The sequence below is a fragment of the Medicago sativa genome, chromosome 1 (genome assembly GCF_051527215.1).
Source record: "Medicago sativa cultivar Bolivia chromosome 1, Bolivia_mono, whole genome shotgun sequence".
Taxonomy (NCBI): Eukaryota; Viridiplantae; Streptophyta; class Magnoliopsida; order Fabales; family Fabaceae; genus Medicago; species Medicago sativa.
Window position 1 is genome coordinate 29,323,290 of NC_140749.1, and position 22,154 is coordinate 29,345,443.

At 37.3% G+C, this 22,154-nt stretch overlaps 1 protein-coding gene and 1 non-coding gene across 2 annotated transcripts; one reads left to right on the top strand and one right to left on the bottom strand.

Annotated features, from left to right (window-relative positions):
- Positions 1-3,261: 3,261 nt before the first annotated feature.
- On the top strand, positions 3,262-3,825 carry LOC146954116 (uncharacterized). The gene is made up of 2 exons (XM_085743649.1): positions 3,262-3,546; positions 3,727-3,825. Exons 1-2 carry the CDS (start codon positions 3,262-3,264, stop codon positions 3,823-3,825), a joined length of 384 nt encoding a protein of 127 aa, XP_085599775.1.
- Positions 3,826-6,015: 2,190 nt separating this feature from the next.
- Positions 6,016-6,122, bottom strand: LOC146954117 (small nucleolar RNA R71). The gene has a single exon (XR_015025116.1). It is a non-coding gene; the product is annotated as a small nucleolar RNA R71 (small nucleolar RNA).
- Positions 6,123-22,154: the final 16,032 nt, after the last annotated feature.

Consider the following 22,154-nt stretch of genomic DNA (forward strand, 5'->3'; position numbering starts at 1 on the left):
TAGTTTATGCAACTAATCAATTTTGAGGTGCAGCACAGGATTGGTGGGAAACTGCTCGACGCAGGATGGTGACAAATGGAATACTAGTGAATTGGGAGAACTTTAAGCAAGTGATGAAAGAGAAATATATTCCTTTGTCGTTCAAGGTCAGGTAGGAGCAGGAATTTCTTCATTTGAAACAAGGTCAAATGTCGGTGACAGATTTCACAAAGAAGTTTGAGGAATTATCTTATTACTCTACTCACCATGAGTATGCGGGTAATGAGATCTGGAAAGTTAACCAATATAAGCATGCTTTGAGGGGTGAACTCTATGCGGTAGTTAGTCAACAAAGGTTAACAAATTTTGATGAGATGGTGCATAATAGTTTGGAGGCTGAGAGAGGTTTTGATAAAGCTGTCAGAGAGGGTACCACGTCCTTTGATAGAAGAAGAGGCAATTTTGTTGATAGGCATCATGATAAGTTGAAGCCAAGGGGATCTCCTCAGAAGGGGTCTCCTCAGAAGGGAAGACAGATGGGTTCATCCAACTTTTTTGTTATTTGCAGTAAATGTGGAAGGACTCATGCTGGGCAGTGCATAATGGGAGATGATTCATGTTCTTTCATTTCTTTCCAATGTGTTGAAGCTCTTTAGTTATCTGTTTCGTTACTAAATCCCCCTATGATGGTAACTACGGCCACCGACGGAGGAATTGTAGCGAATTATGTTTGTGAGAATTGTCCTGTCACCGTATCTAGTAAGACTTATTATATAGACTTGGTATGTCTTCCGATGAAGCAACTTGATGTGATATTAGGTATGGATTGGTTGTCGGCGAATCATGTATATATAGGGTGTGCAGAGAAGAGTATTTACATGCCAACTACTAACACGGTGGAAGGAGTGGCTCTATCATAATTATTAAAGCACACGTATCAAATGGCTCAATTTATTTGTGCTCAAGATAAGGGTTTTTATGTTATGCTCACCGTGACTTCAGAAACAGATTTAAGTCCAAGTGATATTCCGATTGTTAGTGAGTATCTGGATGTCTTTCCGGCCGATATCACAAATTTACCACCAGAAAGGGAAATTGAGTTTTCAATTGATCTGATTCCAGGAGCGGAGCCGGTGTCGGTAGCGCCTTATAGAATGTCTCCTTTGGAGCTTAAGGAACTGAAGTCTCAGCTTGAAGAGCTTATACAGAAGCATTTCATCAGGCCTAGTGTATCTCCTTGGGGTGCACCGGTGTTGTTAGTCAAGAAGAAAGATGGTAGCATGAGACTGTGTATTGATTACCGCCAGTTGAATAAGGTAACCATCAAGAATAAGTATCCATTGCCAAGGATTGATGACCTACTTGATCAGCTTAAGGGAGCGTCCGTGTTCTCAAAGATTGACCTTAGATCTGGATATCATCAGATACGCATCAAATCTTCGGATGTGTCTAAAACGGCTTTCAGAACTCATTACGGACACTATGAATTAGTAGTTATGCCTTTTGGTGTATCCAATGCTCCAGCAGTTTTTATGGATTATATGAACCAGATCTTTCAACCGTATTTGGATCAATTTGTCATTATTTTCATTGATGACATATTGATTTATTCTAAGAATCCACAGAAGCATGCTCAACATCTGAGAACAGTGTTGGATGTTCTCCGAGAGAAACAACTTTATGCAAAGTTTAGCAAGTGTGAGTTTTGATTGTCAAAAGTTAAGTTCCTGGGTCATGTTATTTCTCAAGGAGGAGTAGCAGTTGATCAGTCGAAAGTAGAAAATGTTCAAAATTGGACTAGACCAAAGAATGTTTCAGAGGTTCGAAGCTTTTTGGGGTTAGCTGGTTATTATCGGCGATTCATCATGAAGTTTTCCCAAATCGCTTTGCCATTAACCCGACTCACAAGGAAGGATGTACCTTTTGTGTGGGATGAAGAATGTGAGAAGAGTTTTAGGACTCTGAAGAAGAAGTTGACACAGGCACCAGTTTTAACCATACCTGACCCGGAGAAGAAATGTGTTGTGTTTTGTGACGCATCGTCTAAGGGACTTGGTGGTGTACTTATGCAGGAAAATAATGTGATAGCTTATGCATCTAGACAACTCAAGACGCATGAAAAAAATTATCCTACTCATGACTTAGAGTTGGCAGCCATAATTTTCGTTTTGAAGATATGGAGGCATCATTTGTATGGAGCACACTTTGAATTGTTTAGTGACCACAAGAGCCTAAAGTACTTGTTTGATCAAAGGGATTTGAATATGAGGCAACGACGTTGGATGGAATATTTGAAAGACTTTGACTTTGATTTGAAATATCATCCAGGAAAGGCCAATGTGGTGGCAGATGCTTTGAGTCGTATGGCCTTAGCTCAAGCTGAAGTCTTAATGCACACTTGTAACATGTATGAGAAGGTTCGAGACCTTAATCTTGGAGTCATAGAAGATGATGATGGTATTTGGTTGCACAGATTGGAAGTATCATGTGATTTACGGTCAAGAATTATACAGGCTCAGATTGTTGACTCAGAACATCAGAGAAGGAGTGTTCACCCAAAATTCTCTATGGCTTCGGATGGAGCAATGTTGTTTGAAGGAAGGTTATGTGTTCCAAATGATCAAGAGCTTAGAAGAATGATTTTTGGATGAAGCGCATAAGAGTAGTTTTTCAATTCATTCTGGTGCTACCAAGATGTATCAAGATTTAAAGAGGGAGTACTGGTGGCCTGGCATGAAAACGGATATTGCTGAATTTGTAGCAAGGTGTATTGTTTGTCAACAAGTCAAAATAGAACATCAGAGACCAGCTGGTATGCTACAATCATTAGAGATTCCTCAGTGGAAATGGGAACACATTACTATGGACTTTGTAGGAGGTTTACCTCGTACTCAGAGAGGTCAAGACTCAATATGGGTGATTGTAGATAGATTAACTAAGTCAGCTCATTTCTTACCAGTTAAATCTACCTACAAAGCATCACAGTATGCCGAATTGTTCATTTTAGAAATCGTTAAGCTACACGGGGTTCCGGTGAGCATTGTGTCAGACAGAGATCCTATCTTCACTTCACACTTTTGAAAGGCTTTTCAAAGGGCCTTAGGAACTCGTTTGAAGTTGAGCACGTCGCATCATCCGCAAACGGATGGACAGTCAGATAGGACTATCCAAACTTTAGAAGACATGTTACGTGCTTGTGTTTTAGAAGATGGAGGGAGTTGGAACCATCACTTGCCTCTGATAGAATTTTCCTACAACAATAGTTATCATTCGAGTATCGGAATGGCACCATATGAAGCGTTGTATGGTAGGAAATGCAGAACCCCTCTATGTTGGGCTGAGGTTGGAGATAAGAGCATCATTGGACCAGAGATTATTCAAGAAACGACTTTGAAGATTAAGTCAATACAAGAGAAGATGAGAATAGCTCAGAGTCGTCAGAAAAGTTATGCGGACAATAGGCGAAGACCTTTAGAGTTTGAAGAAAGTGATCATGTGTTCCTGAAGGTTACGCCTAAACTGGGTTTGAGAGGTGTTTTCAGAACCAAGAAGTTGTGTCCTAGATATGTATGACCGTTTATGATACTCAAGCGTATCGAACCGGTGGCTTACCAGCTAGCTTTACCTCCAGCTATGTCGGGATTACATGATGTGTTTCATGTATCTCAATTGAAGAAGTACATTCCAGATCCTTTCCAGCCAGTCGAGTTAGATTCCATATAATTGAGATCGGATTTGACTTTTCAGCCAGAACCAGAAAGAATAAATGACCGTGACGTCAAATCTCTCAGGAACAAAGAGATTCCTATAGTGAAAGTTATATGGAAGGGTTCGCCAGATGGTTAGGCTACATGGGAGCTTGAATCAGAGATGTTTAATCAGTATCCGCATTTGTTTTCAGGTATGCTCTAAATTTCGAGGACGAATTTTTTTTAAGGGGGTAGAATGTAACATCCCGCTTTTAAAGACTGATATATTAATTGGAACGATAGAATGCAAACGAGTGATGCAAGGGGTATTTTAGACCTTTCACGTGGAGAAGATATTTATGTGCGTTAGGACCACAAATCTTCATAACTTTCTTTCCATTCTCTCTCTAGGGTTTGCAACTTTTGCTCTCCCTTCTCTCTAAGGATTTTCTTTCCTCTACTCTCCTCTACACACATCATTCAATCTTCTCTTAATCTTCCATAAGCTAGAACTAAGTAAGGTTTTGTGATGAGTCATATATAGTATTATTTATTGCCTTATTTAGTTTAGTTTTATTTTAGATTTGATTTTATTTTATTGCATTTTATTTTAGTTTAGAATATTTTACTTCAAATTGTGTTTTATTTTATTTTAGGAATAAATATATGGTGGAAGGTGTCTTGGAGCAAAAGAAAGAGGACTGGAGCAAATACAGCGCAAGAATACGAAGATACGGGACAAAAATATGTTCCCACCAAGTCAGAAGCTTGGCACGGCCAGTGCCAACATGTGGCACGGCCGTGCCACCCTCCAGAGCCACTTTTGCTGCTTTTTCTTCAAGGCCAAGTTACCCTGTTGCAGCTTTACTGTTTTACCCTTTTAGTTGCTTAGTTTCTAAGTCGATTGTAAAGCTATAAATAGAGTAGCTCTCCACCATGAACAATCATCCTTTACTTTGTTTATTTCAATTGCTATTTTAATAAAAGTCTTTATTTTCCTTTTTACTTTCTTTGCAATTTATTTTACCGTACTTCTCTCTTCTTCCTCCATGTCTACGATGAACATGAGTGAGTAGACTTCTTAGTCTTAGGATTATTGGGGAGTCTAATGACTCAATCCTAAACAAAACATGTCTAAACCCTAATTTCCATGTAACCCTAATTTCTAATCTAGATTCACCGTCTTAACGTGGATTAACAATTATCAAACTGTGGAAGCGAAAGCGGAGGGTTTGATAATCGTTAATCCATCATCCCAAACATCAATTCATAAAGCGAGAGCGGAGCTTTGATGTTGGAACAAGTGAATCTAGACAATAGTTGCAAAACAGTGAAATAGTCTTTGCAACTATTGAGACAAAGAGTAGTTTCAATCCTCTATGCATCTTCTAGTAATCATGTCAGTGAAATAGGCTTGGTTGCTAGAAGTAAACTCTCACCGGACTTTCATCGGAAAGGTGAGGGGCTAAGGGAAACCGGTCTTTAGAAATTAGTGTGTAAACCATGAAATTAGAAGTTTAGGTTTTGTCAAGTGAAGGATTAGTTATTAAGATGAACCAATGATCCTAAGGCCCTTTTATTATTATTGTTTTTACCTTCAGCAATCAAACTCTTTCTAATCAACTTTCTCTCCTCTAATCATTCATTAAAAGTTAGTTAAATTGACCAACTCCCTAGCGGAACGATACTCTACTTACTACTATTACTTCGATAGGCCGTGCGCTTGCGGTTTGGCTCTATCAAGTTTTTGGCGCCGTTGCCGGGGAGTTAACTAATTTGATTAGCTTTTTCTTAGTGATTAGAATTCTCTCTTCTTCTTTCTCTTTTCTTTTTATTTTTATTTTTACCTTTTTATTTTTCTGTTATCGCTAACTTCTTGGGTTCTCAACCTTGTATGCGAAGAACTAGAAATCAAGCGGTATTTATACCCGAGATCGAAAGGTTCTTACATAGAAGGAGGAGAGCAGCACAAAATAACACCGCCATGGCCAATCGCACTCTCAAAGAGTATGCAACGCCGTCTACGGCTGAGCCACAAGCTGTTATTGTGTACCCAACGGTTGAGGATGACAACTTTGAAATCAAGCCTGCCCTACTTAACTTGGTGCAGCAAAACCAATTCTCGGGATCCCCCACAGAGGATCCCAATCTTCACATCTCTGTTTTCCTACGAATTAGTGGAACCATGAAGGAGAACCAAGAAGCCGTAAGACTTCATCTCTTTCCCTTTTCCTTAAGGGATAGAGCTAGCGCTTGGTTCCATTCCCTCGAAGTCGGTTCCATTACTTCATGGGATCAGATGAGGCAAGCATTCCTTGCCCGTTTCTTTCCACCATCTAAAACCGCTAAACTTAGAGACCAAATCACACGGTTCAATCAAAAAGATGGGGAATCTCTCTATGAGGCGTGGGAGCGTTTCAAAGAAATGCTAAGACTTTGTCCCCACCATGGCCTAGAGAAGTGGCTTATAGTCCACACTTTTTATAATGGCTTGTCTTATACCACTAAGATGTCTGTTGATGCAGCTGCAGGTGGAGCACTTATGAACAAGAATTACACGGAGGCGTATGCCTTGATTGAAGACATGGCTCAGAATCATTACAAATGGACCGACGAGAGAGCCATCTCTAGTTCTTCACCCTCCAAAAAGGAGGCAGGTATACACGAAGTCTCTAACTATGATCACCTTGCTTCTAAAATTGATACACTAACTGAAAAACTTGAAAAATTCAATGTTAGTGCTATCAATTCTGCATCTACTCCTTCTTGTGAAATATGTGGTATAGCTGGTCATGCTGGTGTTGATTGCCAACTAGGTAGTGCTATTAATGGTGTTGAGCAAATGAATTATGCTCAATACAACCAAGGGATGCGACAAAATCAAAATTTTTATAAAAACCAAAATCCCTTTGGACAAGTAGCACCACCCGGTTATGCAAACAACCAAAGATTCACTCAAAAATCCAATTTGGAAATTTTGTTGGAAAATTCTATTGCCAACCAAAACAAACAACTTCAAGAACTTAAAAACCAAACTGGATTTCTGAATGATTCTCTTTCCAAGCTCAATACCAAGGTTGATTCTATTGCTACTCACTCTAAAATGCTTGAAACTCAAATCGCTCAAATAGCCCAACAAGTGGCTACATCTTCCCAAACACCGGGAGTCTTTCCTGGTCAAACCGAAGCCAACCCCAAAGCCCAAGTTAATGTCATATCTTTTAGGGGTAGTAAGTTAGGCGAAACTTTTGCTAAGGTTAAAAACATTGGGAAAGAAAATGTCAAGCCCTTAGGTGATAAAGTTGCGATAGTAGAAGCTAAACCACTTGAAGAAAACAAAACTCCATCCCCCTTAAATCCCGAAAAGCTTAAATTAGAGGGTAAATTTGAAAAATTTGTTAACATACTTAGGAAGATTTGCATTAAACTTCCCTTTGCTGAAGCTTTGTCTAGGATGCCTCTTTATGCCAAGTTTTTAAAGGAAATTTTTTCAAAGAAAAGGGCTATAGAGCATAATGAGACAATAGCCTTGGCTAAGGAAACTAGTGCAATCATCCAAGAAGCACCCCCTAAGCTTAGAGATCCAGGTAGCTTTGCCATACCATGTGAAATTGGGAATGAAACCATAAACAAAGCCTTATGTGACTTAGGAGCTAGTGTTAGTTTGCTGCCTTTGTCTCTTCTTAAAAGGATAGGGATAGGAGAATTGAAACCTACCGAGATGGAATTGAAAATTGCTGATCGTTCTACCATGAAACTTGTAGGATTTGTCGAGGACATACCCGTTAAGATAGAAGGGATATACATCCCCACTGATTTTGTAGTCGTTGACATTGAAGAGGACGATGACGTCCCTATAATCCTAGGTAGACCGTTCCTCGCAACTGCAGGAGCTCTCATTGATGTTAAACTTGGTAGGATCGTCTTTCAAGTGAGTGATAAAATGGTAGGATACGAGTTGGAAAATGTTATGAAGGGTCCCGCTCTTTACTCTTGTTGCATGCTTAATGATCATGTTGTGAAAGAACGTTTTATAGCGTCATCTACACAATATGATATCTTTGATCCATTCTAAGGACTCTTTCTAACCGTCAAGCTAATGACATTAAAAGAGCGCTTCGTGGGAGGCAACCCACGCATTTAATTGCTTTTGTTTTGTTCTTCTTTGTTTTAATTTGTTTTGTAGGTAATTGTCCAAGTGTGATTCGAAAAAATCAAGAAATTGAAAATTTTTGAAGCCCTCCTTACCAGAAGGTTGGCACGGCCCGTGCTGAAGCTGGCACGGCCGTGCCAGGTTTGTGAACAAAAAAAGGGACATGAGCCACAGAAAGTTGGCACGGCCCGTGCCAAGGGTGGCACGGCCGTGCCCGATCTCTGCACACCCTATAACATCAAATTTTTCTTCCTTCTTCCTCATTCACAAACCACAACCCTCTTTCATCTTTCAAACTTCTCTCTAAACCTCCATAACCTTCAAACCTTCAAACCACCATATCTCCCTCAATTCTTAACCAAATCACTCCATTCTTTCACCAATCAACCACAAACTTCACCCAAAACAAAAACCACCAATCAAAAACATCTTTCATCCATCCAAACCCACAATTCACCAAAACCCTAATCCTTCAAAACCTAACCCAAAAACCACAAAACCTTAACCAATCTCCACATCCAAACCAACAAACCTTCCTTAAATATCAACCCCAATCCTCAACCAATCCTTTCCACCAAAAATCTTCCCAAACCCCAAACTTTCTTACCAACCACAACCAAGGTCAAATGGCTTCAAGAAGAAGAAGTGGAAAGGAACCAGCAAGTTCTTCCGGTCCTCCCCCAAAGAAGCAAACACAAGTCAAGAATCATGGAATTCAGTTCAAAGACAACAAACAAAGGGACAGGTACAAAATTCTTACTTCTAAAACATTACATCCCTCTAGATATCCTGATTCCTATGATTTGCAAGTGCTAGGGCTTAGAGATGATGTTTTTAGGTTGATAGGTAGGCTAGGTTGGACTGATATGCTAACACCTATGAGGGGTTATGAGAATTTTACTTATGAATTTTTAAGCTCACTTGTTTTCACTAAAGATAAGTTGAATTTTGATAACCCTAACCATAGAGTTGTTTTCCGGTTAATGAACATTGATTATAATATGTCTCTTCAGCACTTTTGTGAAGCCTTAGGTTTTGTCAACGAGGGGTATATTCATGATCATTGGGATGATAGTCTAAAACCGGATAACTATGACCCAGCTGCCTTTTGGAAACAAATCACCGGTCTTAACAAATACGTCCCTAGGGCGAACAAAGCTAGCAATATTCACAACCCCGTACTTAGGTACCTTCAGAGGGTAATGGCTTGCACTATTTGGGGCAGAACCGAGCTAGGAAACACTAGAACCGATGAATTGTTCATGCTTTGGGCAATGCTCCACAACCACCCCGTCAATACCTGTTTTTATTTAATTGATCACCTAGACTTTGTCGGTACTAGACCGGCCGGTAGAGGAGACATAGTGGTGGGTGGCATCATTACATATATAGCTAGGTGTTTTGGAGTGGGTGAAGATGAGGGGATCAAACCAATTGAGGGAAATAATAGGCTTAACATAGAAACCCTTATTGCTATGAATTTCATCAAACATCGTCCACCCCTCCATTACCAACTTAAGCTAAATGTGCCGATCATGTTTTTATTGCCTAACCCATCTCGGACTACCACCGAGGTGGAAGAAAATTGGTTGTATGATAATGATGTGCAGGTTCTTGGTGATGATGAGGGAGAAGGTGCTAACTTGCACCATGATGAAGGAGAAGGTGCTAACTTGCACCATGAAGAGGGGCACCATGGCCATGAAACCGGTGAGCTTCATGAAAATCAACAATGGACATGGATTCACAATGAAATCGAGAGGATGAGCACCGAGCAACAAAGGCAAGGTGTTGAGATCTCCGGCCTTCGCAATGAAGTTCAAAGGGGCAACCGTGTCAATGACGAAAATAATGAGATGCTCCGTCGGATGATGCAACACCTCCAACTTCAAGGTCCTCCTTACGGACCTCAATAAACAAATGTGAGCTTTCCTCTTCCTCTCTTCCCTTCTTCTTCTCCCTATCTCTCTCATTCTTCTACTCATCTCCTTCTTTCATCTTCTTCTACTCCTTCTTCTTCTTCTTCTTTTAATTTCTTTTTCTTTTGAATCATTGAGGACAATGCTTCTCCTAAGTGTGGGGGGGGCCTAATAAAGTGTCTAGAGTCGTAGTGTTCCCAAACTCCCTTGAACTTTATTCTTTTGTTTTGTTTTTATAGCAAGAGGCATGACTAAGTAGCTTGTTTTTAATGTAAATATGGCATGAAAATTTTGTTTTGTCTCTTCTTTAGGTCGCCTCTTGTACATGAAAATAGTTTCTTGTGTTTCTTATGTTCTTGCTATACCCATATCATGTTTTATTGTGAAATTCTCCAATGAGAAAAGCACCCGGTTGCAATCCTTGAGTAAATGTATGAATAGGTATTTTAAGGAACACGTTCTATCTTTAGTGTTAACTTAGACCCTTTAAAGTCTTAAGAGTAAAAGTAGTATAAGTTTGTGTGGGAAAAATTAATCAAATTGTTCTTAATTGTTATATTCTTATTAATTTGTTAATGTTAAATGGGGCGGGAGAATGGCACCAACATGTGGGGGAAAGGACAATCCCTAACTTCCTAATTGTGGTGGTGACTCCCTAATTTGAACCTAAAGTGAAACAAATTCATCAATGCTAGGGGGAAAGGACAATTACATCCAAAAAGACTTCCTACGCGGAGATGAAACAAACAATAATTTTGCAGCACTACTTAGGGTGATTTTGAATCTAGGGGGAAAGGACAATTACATCCGAGAAGACTCCCTACGAGGATAGATAGCCCCTAAGCATCTGCAGCCCCTTGTGCTTAATTGTTATATCTAATTTAATGTTTAACTCAAATTCCCATCACTCTTATATGAAATGAAGAAAGGACTTTTCTCGGTTACTTTAGCACTAAGGATAGAACCTATTCCTCATAATATCTGTCTTATACAGGAGCAAGAAAAGGGTTGGACTGCACACACACACTCACTTGAGACTTGATGTTGGGAAGAATAGGTTCATGAGAAGTATTTGAAATTGTAATTAGTGTACTTGAGGCAAGGCCTTTCTCTAGAGACTTATGTTCTTAATATTGCCATAAATCAATCTTTGTTGCTGCTATGTTTGTTACCTTTTGCTTGAGGACAAGCAAAGATTCAAGTGTGGGGGAGTTTGATGAGTCATAGATAGTATTATTTATTGCCTTATTTAGTTTAGTTTTATTTTAGATTTGATTTTATTTTATTGCATTTTATTTTAGTTTAGAATATTTTACTTCAAATTGTGTTTTATTTTATTTTAGGAATAAATATATGGTGGAAGGTGTCTTGGAGCAAAAGAAAGAGGACTGGAGCAAATACAGCGCAAGAATACGAAGATACGGGACAAAAATATGTTCCCACCAAGTCAGAAGCTTGGCACGGCCAGTGCCAACATGTGGCACGGCCGTGCCACCCTCCAGAGCCACTTTTGCTGCTTTTTCTTCAAGGCCAAGTTACCCTGTTGCAGCTTTACTGTTTTACCCTTTTAGTTGCTTAGTTTCTAAGTCGATTGTAAAGCTATAAATAGAGTAGCTCTCCACCATGAACAATCATCCTTTACTTTGTTTATTTCAATTGCTATTTTAATAAAAGTCTTTATTTTCCTTTTTACTTTCTTTGCAATTTATTTTACCGTACTTCTCTCTTCTTCCTCCATGTCTACGATGAACATGAGTGAGTAGACTTCTTAGTCTTAGGATTATTGGGGAGTCTAATGACTCAATCCTAAACAAAACATGTCTAAACCCTAATTTCCATGTAACCCTAATTTCTAATCTAGATTCACCGTCTTAACGTGGATTAACAATTATCAAACTGTGGAAGCGAAAGCGGAGGGTTTGATAATCGTTAATCCATCATCCCAAACATCAATTCATAAAGCGAGAGCGGAGCTTTGATGTTGGAACAAGTGAATCTAGACAATAGTTGCAAAACAGTGAAATAGTCTTTGCAACTATTGAGACAAAGAGTAGTTTCAATCCTCTATGCATCTTCTAGTAATCATGTCAGTGAAATAGGCTTGGTTGCTAGAAGTAAACTCTCACCGGACTTTCATCGGAAAGGTGAGGGGCTAAGGGAAACCGGTCTTTAGAAATTAGTGTGTAAACCATGAAATTAGAAGTTTAGGTTTTGTCAAGTGAAGGATTAGTTATTAAGATGAACCAATGATCCTAAGGCCCTTTTATTATTATTGTTTTTACCTTCAGCAATCAAACTCTTTCTAATCAACTTTCTCTCCTCTAATCATTCATTAAAAGTTAGTTAAATTGACCAACTCCCTAGCGGAACGATACTCTACTTACTACTATTACTTCGATAGGCCGTGCGCTTGCGGTTTGGCTCTATCATTTTGCTAAGGGTGTTGGTAAAGGGTTGGAAGCAAGCTTCTCCAACACACTTCTTTCTCATCTAGGGTTTTGCTCTTAGGACTTTGTCTTCAAGAACATGAGCTTGTTGTCAACTTAATTAAGGTGAGTTCTTAGGTAGATCCTTCCCAAGGGTAGGTGTATTGCTTGTGAAATAGAAGTTGTTTTGTTTAGGGTTTATATATATATATATATATAGATTATTTACCCCTTTTCATGTGATGCTTGTTTTGCTTATGAATACTTGCTTTGAGGCTTTTTTACAGGTTTATATGTTCATTAAGGTCATATTATGCTTTGGGATACTTGTATATGTGGATTTTTGATCAAAAACACCATTTTAGGCGAATCTGGGCTGTATTAATCTCGCCTCGTGAGTAAGTTGCTCGCAACGGCGAGCTCGAAGGCCGGAAGAGGGGTGTTGCTCGCCTTCTACTCGCAATGGTGAGTAAGGCTGCTCGCCTCGCAAGCTCATGTACTCGCCACAGCGAGTGAGTCAGTGCAGCAATGCATTGTTCGTTCGCCCTTTTTCCCCTCTGCCGTTCCTCGAGCTGTTTTCTTGAACAGTCCTTTTATAAAGTGAACCCCTCATAGCAAAGTCTTAAGGCATAGGCTTCCTAAAGTTTTCTTAAAGAAAAAGGGTGAAGCAAGTATTTGTTTTGATGGCAAAACATGACATGAGAAAAAACTAAGTTAAGAATGGGTAGCATGCTATGCAATTAGATAATGGGAAAGAACTTAGAGCCTCGATTTATATGTATCGAGAACTAGATAGTTAAGTATTGAGTTTTGAATAATAAGAAGAATTGTGATTAGTTAATCTATTCACGATCAAGTTAAGATAAGAATTATACGTTTATAATCTTTAAGCAAAAAAGAGTGTTGTGTCTTTTGTATTCCATCAAGGATGGGTATAAAAGGTTTTCCAAGGGAAATGGGGTAAGCCATAAGGGACCCGCACTTCACTAAGGGAGTCCGGTATGCCTTGCTAGGCACTAATACCGGTAGTAAGGGATTAACTTCCGGGGTTACTCCACTCGGAACTAATCCGTAAAATGAATTCAGATATTCTTGATTGTTCAACGCTAACTTCTAACTTAATATTTGAACATGTATTATGCTTGCGTATGAAATAAAATATGACTTAATATGTACAAGTTTAGAAATCAAGTAAAGGAAGTATGTCGATGACGAGTTAGGTTTTACTTAATCGTCCGACTTAGAGATGTGTCATGGAAGATAGTTCTTGATACTTAGTGCGTATCTTGATATAGCGATCTTAGACTTTTCCCTTGATCGCCATGACATGTATTGAGTAGTAAGACCTTTAGTAAGATTTTAAGAATCTACGACGGATATAGCATGCACTACCGTCTAGATAAGCAAAATCCACACACGTATAATCAACCGACAGATTGTAATTTAGACACGTGATGACCATAGGTTTTCCCCAAGGTTATCACTAGCTTAGGCTAGAAAGAACTCACTAAGGCATTATGTCTCATCCAACTCCTTATTTGTTCAGGTTCACAGGTTGCTCAAAGAAAAGGTAAGGAAAAAGCTTTGGATTGATCAAGTTTGCAGAAATCAAAGTGGAGTTGAATGAAGGATGCATATGTTATATTATTTAAGTTATGTTGTTAGACTTCGTAACTAGATTTATGAAGCAAAAACTTTGGTGTGTAATAATGTAACATATGACTCGGAAGCTTTGTATCTTAACTCTCGACTTAAAGTCATTTCTGTATTGTATAATTAATGTATCCAATATCACCTTATAACGCACATTTGATTATTCTAGATAATTTCAAATATGGGTGTTACATTAACTCTATGAAACCATACAAAGCCCCAGGTCCAGATGGTTTCCATTGCATCTTCTTTAAACAATACTGGCACATTGTTGGTGATGACATTTTTAAAATGGTCCAATCAGCTTTCCAAACAGGTTACTTTGATCCGGAGATCTCAAACACTCTCATCGCACTCATTCCCAAAATTGACCCCCCGACTACTTACAAAGATTTCAGGCCCATCAGCCTTTGTAATATTGTTTATAAAATCATTACTAAGTTTCTGGTTCACCGGTTACGGCCTATTCTTACTAACATTATTGGTCCCTACCAAAGCAGTTTTTTGCCTGGAAGGGGCACTTCAGATAACTCTATTGTTTTGCAGGAAATAATCCACTACATGAAGAGATCTAAAAGGAAGAATGGTTTTGTAGCCTTCAAGCTAGACTTGGAAAAAGCTTTCGACAACTTCAACTGGGATTTCCTCAGCATTTGCCTCCATGATTTCGGCTTCCCCGACATCACCATCAAGCTCATCATGCACTGTGTTTCTTCATCCAACTACTCTATCTTATGGAATGGAAACAAGTTGCCATATTTCAAGCCAACTCACGGTCTCAGACAAGGTGATCCTTTGTCCCCCTATCTCTTCATTCTTTGCATGGAGAAGCTTTCCGTTGCTATCAACTCCGCCGTCAACCAAGGAAGCTGGGAACCAATTCAAATCACCAATAGGGGGTCCCAGATATCTCACCTCCTCTTTGCAGATGATGTCCTCATCTTCACCAAAGCGAAGAGTTCTCTGTTTCATTTCATCCACAACCTCTTTGAAAGATTCAGCCAAGCTTCTGGGTTAAAAATCAACATTTCCAAGTCAAGAGCTTATTATTCTTCAGGTACTCCTCATGGTAAAATCACCACCCTCACCTCCATTTCAGGGATTCAAAGCACCAATTCTCTTGGGAAGTATTTGGGTTTTCCTATGCTTCATGGTAGACCAAAGAGAATCGACTTCAATTTCATCATCGAAAAAATGCAAGCTCGCTTGACTTCTTGGAAGAATAGACTGCTAAACAGAACAGGTAGATTAAATCTTTCAGCTTTAGTTTTATCCTCCATTCCTACTTACTACATGCAAATAAACCGGCTTCCTCAAAATATTTGCGGTAGTATTGATCAAACAACTCGGACCTTCATTTAGAAAGGCACTGATAACAAAGGAATCCACTTGGTTAACTGGAAAAAAGTGACTCAACCGAAATATCTTGGAGGCTTGGGTATTCGAACGACAAGAAATGCAAACACATGTCTGCTTGGGAAACTGGTTTGGGATATGGTTCAATCAACAAACAAACTGTGGGTAAACATCCTCTCCAACAAGTACACTTCAGGACCGAATACTCTCTATGCCACCTCCAATAGCAACAGCTCCCCCTCTTGGTCCTCTATTATCAAAGCCAAAGATATTCTTCGTAACGGTTATGTTTGGCGTGCTGGTTCGGGCTCTTCATCTTTTTCGTTTTCCAACTGGAGCTCTTATGGCCTTCTTGGTTCTTTAGTTCCCATCACTGATATACATGACATACACCTTACTGTGCGAGATGTCTTCACCTACAACAGTCAATACACTCAGGCTCTCTACACTACTCTCCCGCAACCAATTGTGGATTCCATCAACAACACCGGCATCAAATTTAATGAGAGAGTCGACGACACTTTCATTTGGAATCATAACATTAATGGTACCTATATAGCAAAAAGCGGATGATCTTGGCTCCTCAGCCATTCAGATTCCAGTTTTAATCCTTCAGCTTTGGTGTCTTGGTCTTGTATATGGAGATTAAAAATCCCTGAAAAATTCAAGGTGCTGGTATGGCATAACGTTGTCCCTACTCTTTCTCATCTTCACCACCGCCACATTGCTACCTCTGCTACCTGTTCCAAATGTGGAGAAGAAGATGAGTCTTTGTTGCACTGCCTCCGCGATTGTAGCTTCTCCAAAAATATTTGGCTCAAATTAAGCTTTACGAATCATGATTTCTTTGGTGAAGAATCTGTGCTTAATTGGATAAAGATTAACGCTACTGGTGCGCACTCTAACACCTTTCTTGCCGGCCTCTGGTGGACTTGGAGACATCATAATCAAATGTGTTTGAGTCATGAAACCTGGTGCCTCACTCGGATCAACCTTCAAATTCAAAACACGGCTGATTAATCAAGGCAACTTTCCATACCGCGCATGTCCCTCATCTTAACTGTATGGATCGTTGGAACAACAATAATTTCAATTGCGTTGTACTCAATGTGGATGGCAGCTGTTTGGGATCGCCAACTCGAGCTGGTTATGGTGGTATTATTCGGAATTCTGCCGGTTTCTATATCTCATGTTTATCCGGCTTTCTTTCAACAACGACAAACATCTTGATGGCGGAGCTGACTGCAATTCATCGAGGTCTGTTGCTAGATGCCGAAACATACATTGAGGAAATGGTGTGTTATTCTGACTCTATGCTCTCCATCAAGCTCCTCACTGAGCATGCTTTCACTTATCATGCATACACTGTTTTAGTTCAAGACATTAAAGACCTGCTTCACACCATAAACTTCTCCATTCATCACTGTCTTAGAGAAGGGAATCAATGTACAAATTTCTTGGCTAAGCTTGGAGCCATCTCCAATGAAGAATTAGTCACTCATATTACTCCCCCAAGTGACCTCCTGCCCTTGATCAGGACCGATGCAATGGTAACTTATTTCCCTAGAGCTTAGTCTTTTCTCTTTTCTGTTTTTGTTTCTTTTTCTTTCCTTTAGCTTTGTAACCAAAAAAATAAAATAAAGAATATATGCAGCTAAATTCAAGGACATCTATCAAGATGTTTCTATTTATATGTAAAAAATGTGCTTTTATTTGTGTAAAAAAAAAATTATAGATGGAGTTATATAACCGAGTTATTCGATTCAGTCCAATTCAATCATGCGGTTCGATCAGTTACCAAGTGGTTCAACCATTGAACCAGTGACTCAGTACCCTTACCGAGTCGATCACCGGTCCAATTTTTAAAACTATGCATTTAGACAAACACTCCTTGCCCCTCTGTCCACTCTTGTTATTGGGCTAAAGCATAAAAATTACAAACAATAGTTTTTATGAAATTTTGATTAAAATTATTGGTATAGATAACATATATTTTACACTTTCATATTGTAACAAACTATTTGTCAAAAAATTAATATTATACAAATAATACTTATCTTTTCAATGATACCAAAAATATAATAAATATAATATCTTTGAAAAAAATATAACAAACATAATATAAATTCATATTTTTTTTAATGATACCAACAAAATATCATTCTTTTGGTCAAATTTGGTTAAGGGTATAAAGGAGAAAAAACCAGTCCAAAATAGTCTACTTTCTTTATACAATATAGATGCTAATAATTTTTATTCCCCTTATGTTTTTTTTGTTGAATGGAAAAGAGTATGCTTATAACATTTCATTAATAATACGGCAGTTTATACAACGAGGTACACGATAATAAATATTGGGACTAGTGAATAATGCGGCAACCCCATCAAGGGTGTGAGCTACCTCATTTGCTTGCACTTGTTGAACTCGACCTTAGAGTTTGAGAAGTGTGTATTGAAGAGCCTCTGACATACTAAAATCACTTGTCCAAAATCTATAACATCAACCCGACAATGGTGGAAGGTGTCCGTTGTAATCTTTGAATCCAAAGAAAAATCGACATTGTCAATTTGCATGTCACTTAGCCATTGTAAGGCGTGGAATTAGCCCATAGCTTCTCCCACGGCAACAGAACACACAAGCGAGAGAGAGAGAGAGAGAGAGAGAGAGAGAGAGTGAGAGAGAGAGAGAGGTACGATCTTAGCCAGTACAAAGGTACATTCGTCATCACAAATATATATGCCAATGACTATTCTATTCAACTGTTCTGAAAACGAAGCATCAACATTACATTTGAGACGACCTCGTTATAGATGCTGCCACCTGACCAAAACCATATCACTCGTTGCTGCAGGAGACGAGTTTTGAGTTGTTCCTGGATCACCTTGTCTTACCGGTGTTGTTGATGTCGTCTGATCTTTATGAATGAAATTTGTTAATGTGTTCTGGCGACTAGCTACGGGAATAGTAACGTTAGTTGCGAACCAGTCCTCCATAAGATGACAAGCTCGATCTACTACCTAAGCACATGTTTATGTGACATCTTGCCAAACCTTGAGGTTTATATGCTTCCAAAGGCTCCACATGACAATTGCAAATCGTTGGCAAAATTCTTGTGAGAGCTGATGCAACAATTCGAAGATGAAATCAACTGCTGAATTCTTGTCAAGAAACACCTTATGAACCACATTCCAAAGACCAGTTTAATGCCAAACCTGCTCAGTAAAAGAGCACTCGAAACAAATATGAGCATGGTCCTCATGTGAACCATCACAACTCACACAACTTGGGGGACATTGCACTCCTTTATTTTGAAGTCAAACTTGGTTAGGCAAGCACCTACGACACATTCACCAAATCAAATTCTTTACTTTTGGTGGCACTTTTAGTCTCCAAATAACAGACCAATCTCTCGGCCTTTGATGGTGAAAAACATATACCAATTCTTCCACACACAATCTGTAAGCACTCTTGACAGAAAATAAACCATTATTCTCAGCTTTCCAAATTAACCGGTCATCCACCACCATATCAAGTAACAATGTTCGCAGAATATAGTCAGCTATATCAGAGATAAAAACTTGTTGAATCACTTCCTGGTTCAAACACTTTGATGAGTCATTCATCAGACTACTCACAAAAAATGCCTCACAAAATTTGCCCCCACAATACTTCCATCTATGCGATCCCCATTCAACAACAATGGTTCATCAAGTATAGATATAGAGTGACCCGTACCAATACACCAACGCGTACCATGAAGCGTGCCTTCGAAATACTCCTCCATACATACCTAAGATTGTGACCCAAATTTTCCATCAAGTAGCTACATGAAGGAATATACCGAGCCTTGTAAGTACAAAAAACCAGAAAATCAAGTTTTTTTTTTTTGAAATTTCCAACCATGTTTTCATAACATAGCCAGATTAAAAGCAGTCAAATCTTTGAATCTTATACCTCCATGATTTTTTATGCATCAATAGCTTCTCTTAAAACATCTAATGGATACCACAATTATTGGGGACCCATAACCCCACCAAAATGAGTTCTTCATCTTCTCAATAGTAGAAATAATAGAAGTAGGTACTAGAAACATACTCATAACATACGACAGTATAGCCTGCAACAAAAATTTGATCATCACCTCACGACGTGCTTTAGCTAAATATTTACTACTCGAGGAATTTATATTATGCCATACACGGTCTTTGATATATGAAAATACCGCTGTATGATCCCTCCTGATCATCGAAGGAAGACCTTAAGTACTTCCCGGTACCAAGTACAACGTGAACTTCAATAATTCTATTGATAGAGTTTTTTAATACATCAGGGACACTTCTACACTGTGATATATCTTAGACTTAGGCAAACTAATGGCTTGATTAGAGGCTTCTTCATACATTGTAAGGATATTCTTCATCACTTGAGTCTGACATTCTTCTACTTTAAAGAAAAGGAAAAAATCATCAACAAACAGTAAATGAGACACTGATTGCGCATCTCCACAAATGGTAGTACCCCTAAGGTGTCCTCTAGGTCCGACACTTATGTTAAAATTTACGCTTCCTTCCATTAGTATTTTTTTAATAAGTTAACGACCAAAATCTAACACACAAAGGATGGAGAAAAAGAGTATCGCGAGTCTTTTTTAATATAGCCAAAATTTAAATGCACATTTTTCTCTAATTTTTATACACAATATCAATTAAATCACTATTTTATTCGTAAAAACGAGAAGGATCGTTAACATTTACAACTAAAAACGACTCGTCGAAATTGTAAACATTATTTGAAATATTAGTTCTCATTGGATTATTTATGAAGACGATATTAAAATTTCATTAATATTTTGTTATTAATTAGTTACTAATTTACATTTTATATAAGTGATCTATATAATCCCTTCATCAAATATAACATTCTCATTATCAAAACAAATTTAATTTTAGGGTTAATAGACCTTTACCCCCTGTAATATAGGTCGCTTTAGGTTTTGCCCCTGTAATTTTTTTTTTTCGATTTGGTCCTTGTAAATTTTTTTTTGTTTTGGAATACCCCCCTAAGCCAGCTGACTGTGCATTTTCGCTGAGGTGGCGTGCTGCGTCACCTTTTTCTGATGACGTGGCACGCCGACTGTATAATTATTTTTATTTTTTATATAGGGTACACGTGGCATTACTTTTTTTTTTAATTAAAAAAATATTTTTAAAAAATAAAAAAAATTCTTAACAAATAAAAAAAATTAAAAAAATTCTGAAAAAAAATAATAAAAAAATTTAAAAAAAATTGGAAAAATTAATAAAAATGAAAACAAAAATCTGGAAAATTTTAAAAATAAAAAATAAAATCTGGAAAAATTTAAAAAATGAAAACATTCGAGAAAAAATTAATAAATTTCGAGAAATTAATATTTCCAGATTTTTTTCAATACCGGAAAAATGAAAAAAATTCATATTTTTTTGGAAAGTACTTGTCATTCAACCGTATAACATGATTTATATACCGGTGTCAATCAATATACATTGTATCCTGTTATTCGGACATGATTTTTATAAATATGATTAATCTTCAAATTTTTGAAAATGATCAATCTTGAAATTTTTGAAAAAAGATTAATCATATTTACAAAAACTAAATTTTCGAAAAAAAAAGATAAAAAAAATATATGAATTTTCAAAAAAATTTCAAAAAAGATAATTTTTTTTTTGAAAAAACTGAGTTTTTGTCTTTTTTTTCCGCTAATTATTCCGCTATTGAAAATAATATGGAAATATGAATTTTTTGAAATATATTAATTTTTTCATTTTTCCAAAATTTTTAATTATTCCGCTATTGAAAATAATATGGAAATATGAATTTTTTGAAATATATTAATTTTTTCATTTTTTTTTAATTTTTCCAGATTTTATTTTATTAAATTTTCTATATTTTTCTTCATTTTACCAGATTTTTAAAATTTTTCCAGATTTGTTTTACTAAATTTTCTAGATTTTTCATTTTTATTAATTTTTCCATAATTATTTTCGTTTTTTTAATCATTTTTATTAATATTTTTATTTTTCAAGAATTTATTTCATTTTTTTGACATATTTTTTCGTTTTTTAAATTTTTTTAATATTTTTTATTTTTTCATTATTTTTCATTTTTCCAGAATTTTTTAATAGTTTTTTTTTCATTTTTCCAGAATTTTTTAATATTTTTTATTAAAAAAATAAGAAATGCCACGTGTACCCCCGCCAAAAAAATAAAAAATAAAAAAAATTATACAGTCAGCGCGCCATGTCATCCGACAAAGGTGACACAACACCCCACATCAGCAAAAATGCATAGTCAGCTGGCCTAGGGGGTTTTCCAAAACAAAAAAATTTTACAAGGACCGAATCGAAATTTTTTTTTTTTACAGAGGGCAAAACCAAAAGCGACCTATATTATTAACCCTTTATTTTATTTGTAAAAGAAAATAACAAATTTTATTTTAGTTTCTACACTTCAATCTTATCTATACTTCCACTTAGAATTGTAATGGAAAATGATGTTTTCAAACAAACTTAATTAGTCAATGGTGTTGAGGAGAATAACTCCTTGTAAGAGATTATGCCGACCTAAACTTCCAAATTGATGATAATGACTCATCATAATATCTATTATCAAAATTAAATTACTATAATCAATAAAGAAAACATTAAAGAATATACTTTTAGGATATTTTTTTGTAATGTATCGCATGATATACTGTGAACCTGCCCATTAGCCCCACTGTCCTCTTTACTTCATTGCATGTCCCCCACGTGATCCTTGATCTATACTTTGATCCTATTAACACAAAAAAAAACAAAACCATAGTTTCATTGTTCACTATCAATCACATATCACTTCAATTCCACTCTATTAAGAAACACTAAGGTTCCATGAAAATATCTAGCACATACACATTTAATTAATATCTTATATATTTCTTTGAAATTCAGAATTAAAGTT